The following is a 9,714-nucleotide window of genomic DNA, read 5'->3' on the forward strand; positions in this document are numbered from 1 at the left end:
CTTAATTTAACATTTTTCTAATAAGGTTAGTGCAATAGTTTTACATTTTTTTGAATGTGTAAATGAATAGAAAAAAAGACATTTCTTTTTAAAAATTCCACTTAAATTAAAGGTCACAGTGACCTTGAAATAGGTCGCGACACACCTTCTACCTAAGATGCATAAACTGGCCAAGTTTGATGATTCTAAGTCTAATAGTTTTCTAGTTATGAACCGGACAGGATTTTTCCATATTTGGCTATAACTTTTTAATTATAGGTCAGAGCGACCTACTTTTTGTGCGCGACACACCTTCTACCCAAGATGTATCAGCTGACAAAGTTTGATAACTCTAGGCCTTATAGTATTCAAGTTATGAGCCGGACACAAGAAAAGCTAACAGACGGACAGACAGAGAGACAGACAGACGGACGGACACGAAGCCGATAACATAATACGTCCCATCTTAAGACGGGCGTATAAAAATTTAACGGCTAGTTACGGCACTAACTGGGAATAAATTTAACTCACGTTTGTGCAACCGAATCCAGACCTTTTAACTGACAACCTCACTTGTTTTGATTTTTTAGTCCAATGGCAAAAAATTCAAAACAAGCAAGTTTATCAGTCTTTAGAGACAACTCATAACTATAGGTTTGGGAAATGGAAAAATTATACAGGTTGAATGTAAAATGGGAGTGAAAGGTAGATGATTGACTAATGCTGAAAAGTGGAGAAATTCTACCCAACCAAGCACAGAAAATATCAACTTCTACAACAAATGTTTGTAAAACACTTATGCGCCCCTCCTCCCAAACTGGAAATTTTCTATGTCCAAAAAAGCATAGCTCTATTAAAAATGGCGCTTTGTACCCAAAACAGAACTTGACCTAGATATTTATCTGATAAATCTTTATACTCAATTTCATTCCTGTATGTGCAACCTCTGTATAGAAAATGAAAGGAAACTGCAAATAATTGGAATTTTTCCAAGTCCAAGGGGCATAACTCTGTAAATAATGGTGCAATCATACCCAAAACAAAACTTTTTCTAGATAATAATCTGTTATATCTGTATATCAAAATTTAATTTTAGTATGTGCAACGGTTGTGAAGAAAATGAACGGAAACTAAATGGACCGACAGACAGCAGCAAAGCAATATGCCCTTCCCTCTTCGAAGGGGGGAATAAAAAATCTGAGGGGACTGAAATTATCTTTCATGTAAAACATAACATACAGTACATGTATATGATAGCGTTATACAAACTTTATTCTGTAGAGTACACAATGAGCACAACTAAGCAGAAAGTTTGCCAAAGTGAAGTGAAAAGAAAAATACCATTACAACATACTAAGTATATAACAAAAAATTTCTTTTCATTCATAATTTTGAAAGTTGATGAAACTTCCTTGAGTTACCGGTTACACACACTGAATAAGTGCAATTTACAACATTATACAAATCAAGTGGACTGTATCAAGACATATGAAATAAAATACATTAGGCCATCTTTAAACAATTGTTTGTTTATCCCCATATCAACTGGCAAATTTTTTTGTAGCCACCAGACAATTATTTTTTTTGTTATTCGGGAAAATAGATTTTTAAAATTAAGCATTGGATTTGAAATTTTCTAATAAAAACATTTTTATCATCAACCCAAGTCTTTCATCCGGAGTTGGGAGAGGGCAAAAAACATTATTTTAAAGTTGGCCTTACATGTACATTTATTCACAGTGTTAATATTACAGGTATGTTCAAACATGTGTTAATGATGAATCATGTTGTGAGAAATATACAGAATGTTCAAAAAAATCTTTTACTTGGATGTCAAAGTGTAATTATGATTTTAACACATATCAAATATTTTGGATAAAATAAACTTTAATAATGTATTACAAAATCATGTTATTTAAAAAAAAAATTCTAATATTTTAAATCAATGGTTTGGGGATCTCACATATGAAGTATATGTTTCTATTTAAAATATTTTTTTTTATTTATAGCCCAGTAAACACTTTGAATTCAGTTCATTTCATTTGATCTATACTTGTTAAGAAATTCAAATTCAACAAAAACGTATAAATCAAGTTAACAGCTCTAATGTTTTGGAAATAACTTATAACAAAATCTTTCTACAAAAGGAATTCACAACAAACTGAATGGTGAAATGAAGTCTTTTGAATGCTGTAGTTTCTAAGTCTACACTGTGATTGGTTCACAGTATTTGTCAGAATACTTTTTGTTATTCACCAGAATTTCAGTATCTCCTTCCCAATAAATCAAGTTTGGTTTCTTGTCTTTTTCCCGTTGTTCTGTCCACACCACAGACCATGATTTCCGTTTCCCCGAATTTGATTGACACCAACACAGAGCGTTCTTTACCACCCCTAATATCAGGCATGTCCACCAACAGTTCACCGATACACACACAACCTTCATCACTAACAAACTGCGGATTCTCCTCATTAGATTGATAAAACTTCAACCCCATTTTTGTCATTTCAGCTGATGCTGCATAAACTTCTTTTTCAACTGTTTTTCCAACATCCACAGATTCACCAATTGCAACCATCTTCTCAAAAATATCAACACAATAATATGTGCCATCGATCTTTTTCCTCTTATTCTGTGGGTCTCCTGACATAAAATACTTCATTGTATCAAAACCGTAAGTGTGTGGACTTATCCTGGATGTAATAATATTAATGTTTTGCCCAAACATCACGGCACCTTTCAGCACAGCAAGCCCCGGATCAGTTGGTATTATGACCTTGTATCTTCTGAACCGCTTCTCAAACTGCTTCACAATGATCTCAGACTGTGAGAACCCACCCACCAGAATAATGTCATTGACTCCATGCGTGTTTGGACTTCCAAGAATTTTATCTACTGTAGTAAATAAGTGGGATAATGTCATATCAAAAATTCTCTCCACCATTTTTGGTTCAAATACCAATTTCCCGACGCGAACCTTTACTATGTCAGCAAAGGGTGATTCTTGGATCAGGTTCTTGTAAGTCTTTCCCCTCAAGCTTTTGCAAAGATCAGAAAAGGATGGAAATATAGGTAGCTGCAATCTACTTTCAAGAGTAAGATCTCGTTTTTTCAGTTCAATATTGCTCTCCATTTCCAAGTATTCTGCTGTTTGCTTCTTGAATTCTTTAATGATATCTTTTCCAAATATATTTTCGAGCATATTCCAGACATTTTTGTTGACCATATTTCCTCCCCATGCCCCTCCACTAGCTCTATACAACTGCTTCATTTTCCTGTCATCTAACAACTCCAGAACAGTGAAATCAGCTGTCCCACCTTTGATTGTAAAGGAAAAATGTAAAAATAAAATTCACATGTTGAGTTCTTATTTTCAAGTAAGAGCAGATATATATTCTAGTATTACTGGTACTCAAAAGACATCTTTTATCAAATTTATGCAAGAGTTGATCTTGGAAAAAAAGATGGATTGAACCTGGAATGTACAATCTGAGCTGTCTGAGTGTTTGTTTTTTATTACATGTAGTACTGCACATTTTTTAAAACAAGGCATTCATTTTTAGTGCAGAGAACTTTAGACATTTATAGCAAACATACCCCCTAGATCAGCCAACATGATTTTGGCACCAGGTTCATATGTCGTAAGGGACTCTGCTCCAAGAACTTGTTTGGATTCTTTGATGACATATATTGCCGCTGCTTCTGGTTCAAGAGCTAGTTTCAGTTGATGAGATGGAATTTCCGCCTTAAATTATATTTCAGAACAAGATTAAAATTTCTAAATATATAAAATTTATATATGTCAGGCATGATAGTTTAAAAAAGTCTAAACCATACAATAATCCTTAAAGTTTTAAATGAGAAAGTCACTGAACTAGTACAGTGTATTCCTGATTAGTGATACTAAAATTCTTTTGAAAGATCCTGTGTTTTATCCTCCTAAGTTGAATTCTTGAAAACATTTTTTTCAAATAAAAATCTTAGGTTCTCTTTTCCTAGACTTAGGAGGAAGATTTGAACTCATGAGTCCATTACTGTTGAAGAATATAGTAATTCCTTTAGTCTTAAAAACTCGAAAGAGAATATTTAATACATGTATAAAGAAATTTACCTGTTCTGCTGCTTTTCTCATGAACTGCTTGGCAGATTCATCCCATATTGCAGGCACTGTCAAAATCCAGCGTATTTCATCATCAGCGACCATCATATTCTTCTCTTCAAGAAGTTGTGTGCACTCATCCTTCAGGAACCTGATGGCAATAGAAAACACCTCTATTGCCTTGGCTGAATCTCCCAAATGATCTTCAATTTCCATTTCTTTGTCAAATGTCTGCAATGAAAAAAAAATTTCAAATTAGAAAATTTTTGGAGTTTTAAGGTACATCAATACTCTGATAAGAGAGATAACTCTCAATGACTTAAATGTCTATTATTCTTATATATATCTGCAACGTTCAAGCATCTTTTTTGTCCAATTTTGCCCCGCAAGCTATTCTATAATTGTTTGTATTTTAATTGTAAAATACATTTCTTTTGGAAAATCATTCAAGTTCAAGCAACATGTTATAAGAGTAAGCAGAGGGTTTATAAACCTTAAACTAATTAAAATCAAATTTCATAATTAACCCATTTTCTTACTTGTTTCTGGTGAAGACACATCTTGAATTTACTGAAAAATCTGTAATCACTATCAAGTCTGTCTTCAAGCAATTCTTTGAAAATCCTCTCTGCCTCAAATCCAAACTCTATAAGTTCATTATTTTTGTTCAACAGCAAAGAAGTGGGAGTTTTAAGTGATTCCAGCACTTCTGCAGAGTTTGTTTTCCATTTTCCAGGATAAATCTCAGAGGGATTTTCTTTCCTCCAAAATGCAAAACCTGAATATGTTGTTCCAAAGTCCAGAGCTACCACGACTGACCATTCATCTATATGGCATGAATTTGGAAGAATTAAATATGAAAATGTCAAAAGACTTTCAAATTTTAGAGAATAACCCTGAATACCAGGGTAACAGCTATCATGTACATAATCATTATTCTGCAAATCCTACACAAGCTATCTAAGGAATGAAATTTAATAGCTATAAAAATTGATTGACAGCTACAACGCTCAACCCTGTTATTATGTAAGGGCTATTCTGCTTTCATAAACAGATTCATTTTCCTACATATTATTATTACCTCATATGTTCAAGTTTGATCACATAATTATATACTCAACAAAAAAAGAAATGCATATTGTTTTACTCGTCAAAGAAATTTTAAAAATATACATGGAACAACTATCTTGTAAATCATTGGATACCTGTGATCTTTTTCAAGGACAACATGGGGTTTTAAAGCCCAAGTGTTGAATTATCTCCCTTGATTAAACGTGTGTATAAAAGTAGTGTTTTTCAAGATTTCTTCTAAATCGGATGTCTATTTTCGTTGATATTTTGGATTTAGAGAAAGCATTAACACTCCGATTAAATCCATATTTAAGATTTGATTGCAGTGTTGATGCTGCAATGCCACGCCAAAACAAAGATGAACACAACCAGGCTAACGATGATACTAAATGGAGCTACGCAACAGAAAGTTGCAACTGCATCTGGAATACATGAATGGGCTTTGCAACCATTGAGCTAACGTCGGAAGACCAAGACCTGGCCGTCCTCAGGTAACCACACCCAGGCAGGACCGTCAGACCCCCCCCCCCCTTTCAGCACATAACGCTATTCATAACTTGCTGTAACAAGAGGCCCAGGGGCCACAGCGCTCACCTGAGCACACCGGCATTCATCATTTGAACAAACTAGAATCTACACTACCTGAGGATGATTCCGTATAAATATCACTAATCATAGCTTTGAAGTACTTGAAAAGAAGATTTTAAAAGGTTTCCCTATGTATCCCTTTGTAAAACTTGGGTCGGCCATTTTGGCCCCACCCTAGCCCCGGGGGTCATGATTTGAACAAACTTGAATCTACATTACCTGAGGATGATTCCACATGAGTTTCATCTTTCCTGGCCCAGTGGTTCATGAGAAGAAGATTTTTAAAGATTTTTCCTATATACTCCTATGTAAAACTTGGGTCGGCCATTTTGGCCCCACCCTTGCCCCGGGGGTCATGATTTGAACAAACTTGAATCTACACTACCTGAAGATGATTCCACATGAGTTTCAGCTTTCCTGGCCAAGTGGTTCTGGAGAAGAAGATTTTTAAAGATTTTTCCTGTATATTCCGAAGTAAAACTTGGGTCGGCCATTTTGGCCCCACCCTAGCCCCGGGGGTCATGATTTGAACAAACTTGAATCTACACTACCTGAGGATGATTCCACATGAGTTTCAGCTTTCCTGGCCCAGTGGTTCTTGAGAAGAAGATTTTTAAAGATTTTTCCTATATATTCCTATGTAAAACTTGGGTCGGCCATTTTGGCCCCACCCTAGCCCCGGGGGTCATGATTTGAACAAATTTGAATCTACACAACCTGAGGATGATTCCACATGAGTTTCAGCTTTCCTGGCCCAGTGGTTCTGGAGAAGAAGATTTTTAAAGATTTTTCCTATATATTCCTATGTAAAACTTGGGTCGGCCATTTTGGCCCCACCCTAGCCCCGGGGGTCATGATTTGAACAAACTTGAATCTACACTACCTGAGGATGATTCCACATGAGTTTCATCTTTCCTGGCCCAGTGGTTCTGGAGAAGAAGATTTTTAAAGATTTTTCCTATATATTCCTATGTAAAACTTGGGTCGGCCATTTTGGCCCCACCCTAGCCCCGGGGGTCATGATTTGAACAAACTTGAATCTACACTACCTGAAGATGATTCCACATGAGTTTCAGCTTTCCTGGCCAAGTGGTTCTGGAGAAGAAGATTTTTAAAGATTTTTCCTATATATTCCTATGTAAAACTAGGGTCGGCCATTTTGGCCCCACCCTAGCCCCGGGGGTCATGATTTGAACAAACTTGAATCTACACTACCTGAAGATGATTCCACATGAGTTTCAGCTTTCCTGGCCCAGTGGTTCTGGAGAAGAAGATTTTTAAATATTTTTCCTATATATTCCTATGTTAAACTTGGGTCGGCCATTTTGGCCCCACCCTTGCCCCGGGGGTCATGATTTGAACAAACTTGAATCTACACAACCTGAAGATGATTCCACATGAGTTTCAGCTTTCCTGGCCCAGTGGTTCTTGAGAAGAAGATTTTTTAAAAATGCCATTAATTTTTCACTTATTCATAATTATCTCACTTGAAAGAGGGAGTGGCCTTTCATTTGAACAAACTTGAATCCCCATTACCCAAGGATACTTTGTGCCAAGTTTGATTGAAATTGGCCCAGCGGTTCTTGAGAAGAAGTCGAAAATGTGAAAAGTTTACAGACAGACGGACAGACAGACAGACGGACAGACGGACGCCGGACAAAATGTGATCAGAAAAGCTCACTTGAGCCTTCGACTCAGGTGAGCTAAAAACTACTGCTACAATTGCTGAATGAAAAAATCAGCATAAAAGTGCATAAATTGTTTGCAAGAGACTGAAAGGAGCTGGTATTCATGCACGACATCCGTACATTGGAAATCTGCCAGCGCTTAGACGTTGCAAAGGATATATGAATTGGTTAAGGCGTTATGCCCCTTGAATTTGGAGGCATCGACAATGACAAAAACTTTACTTTACTACTTACAACACAGGATATGTTTAATTTTTATTAAAACCCTCTAAAATCACTTTAAAATAAAATAGGATTAAACTGAAAACATAGATTATCATGTTTGATCTGAATATGCGTTTCTTTTTTTGTTGAGTATATAAGGCCCCACCCTACCAAATGGGTCATAATTTGAACAATCTTAGAACTACACTACCTTAGGATGTGTCTATTTTAATATGAATAAACATGGCTTTCACTGTGTACAATCCAACTTATATGGGGGTATGGAAAGTAAACAAAGGAGGTACTGATGTTACTGGGTACTGATTTTGATGCCAGATTTACCAGTAAGTTGCTCTTATCAGTTTTGCCAAAGTGATTAGGATGAAATAAGTTCCTAGTTAACATACTTTGGTACATTGTGATTTCTTTGCTTATTGATTTCACAATTCTTACTTGAAATACATAAACATATACACAAATTTTCTAGCTATTACATGTTGGAATGAAGATCTGATCTGTTGTTGGTGAAAACCCTTGCTTATTTTATCATTTTAATACTTCAACAACAACAATGACAACAGAACAATTTTGATCAGAATACTTACCTGAGCCTTAAGTTCAGGTGAGCTAAAAACATTCTAAATCTAACCTGTTTCCATTCAAAATTAATGTGGAAATTTGGAAAACAAATTTAAAATTCACTTTTACCTTCACCCTTCTCTGAACATGGACGCCCATATATTTTTCCTGGAACTTGACTGCGTGGAACAGGACTTCTTTTTGGCCGTAGGACTTCCTTTCTGGGATAAACAGGGGTCTGTTTTACAGTCTGTCTTAATGGCAATGGGTCACGTTTTACTTCAGACTTCATGTCAGTTTCTCTCCTAAAAACCACTTCTTCTGAATAACTTGATGACTTGGGCATCATATCAGTTTCTCTGCTATATTCTATTTCTCCAGAAAAACTCGAGGACTTAGAGATTTCTTCCATGTCTGAAAATAAAATTCACAGAAATATATATAAATATTAACTGAGGCTTGTAAAATCAAAGATTACAGAGCTCGAGCTAACTTAAATTTTATTTCAGAGTAAGGCAAGTCCCTATTTTAATTAATACTTGACATTGGCATCGGAAGCAAATTGAAAGTGTTTTCAAAGTTTTTCAAAACCCTACTACTTACACTTCTTTGAATACACTGCAACTTTTGCATGTTGAAAAGGGGGAGGGGTTATACATATGCCCCAGTGTTCAATGTCTTTAATATGTCTATCTTTGAAAAAATTGTGAGGGGATTTTGCTCCCCCCTTCAATATCAGCATATGAAGAACAAATATGAACTAGAAAACTGACCAGTCAGCAAGGGCCCCGCCGTGGGTAGAATTACATGTATAAGGGTGCAGCTTATGGAATGATTAAAAAATATATGACAAATAAGAAACAGCAATTGTATTTAAATAAGGCAGTAAAGAACAACTCAACACTGAATGTATATCTAAACAATAATGAAGTCTGTGTTACATAAAATGCCAGCCTTCAGTGAATGCAAATACATATCATGAAGACTTGACCTTAACTTCAAAACAAACAGCAGTTGCAGACTCAGGTTTTCATTAATCTTAAAGAGACAGATAAAGATAGGACTTCTAAATTTTCTGCAGCAGAGTAGATAATTAATCCCAAGGGATTAATTGTACTTCTCTCTTATCATTTTCTTCTAATTTATAATAAAAACTTTTTCAGTAATGATAGAATGAGGTTTTTATCCTACTACCTTAAAAATTAATAATATTCTTGAATTTACATGAAGCAAAAAAAAAAAAATAAATAAATAAAAATATATATATTTTCTTTAATCTATTTCTTGTTTTAAGAATTCAATGAAATCAGAACTCGTTGTGTAGGGTATTTCAACAAAAAAAACAGTAAAAACATTAATAATTCAATCCACTTAAATGGACTTAACTTCAAAACAAACTTCATTTGCAGACAGAGGTGGTAATTAGTCTTAATGTGACAGATAAAGATAATGCTTTGGATTTTCTTCAGGAGGAAAGCTAATTAATCCCAAGGGACTCATTCATTG

The 9,714-nt window shown here is 35.2% G+C and overlaps 1 protein-coding gene across 2 annotated transcripts in view; it reads right to left on the bottom strand.

Moving 5' to 3' along the window:
- Positions 1–1,976: 1,976 nt before the first annotated feature.
- The window catches only part of LOC134233693 (uncharacterized), a 26,985-nt gene continuing 19,247 nt past the window's right edge, over positions 1,977–9,714 (bottom strand). For both annotated transcript variants that reach the window (XM_062715677.1, XM_062715676.1), the window contains exons 13-17: positions 8,338–8,622; positions 4,618–4,904; positions 4,091–4,309; positions 3,577–3,724; positions 1,977–3,297 (exon numbers count right to left, since the gene is read on the bottom strand). In XM_062715677.1, the coding sequence (XP_062571661.1) occupies positions 2,243–3,297; positions 3,577–3,724; positions 4,091–4,309; positions 4,618–4,904; positions 8,338–8,622 (1,994 nt within the window). In that variant the 3' untranslated portion in view covers positions 1,977–2,242. The remainder of the gene's footprint in view (positions 3,298–3,576; positions 3,725–4,090; positions 4,310–4,617; positions 4,905–8,337; positions 8,623–9,714) is intronic.

This window comes from Saccostrea cucullata, unplaced genomic scaffold, assembly GCF_032062105.1.
Source record: "Saccostrea cucullata isolate Sc308-1 unplaced genomic scaffold, CSIRO_AGI_Scuc_v1 ctg145, whole genome shotgun sequence".
Classification (NCBI taxonomy): domain Eukaryota; kingdom Metazoa; phylum Mollusca; class Bivalvia; order Ostreida; family Ostreidae; genus Saccostrea; species Saccostrea cuccullata.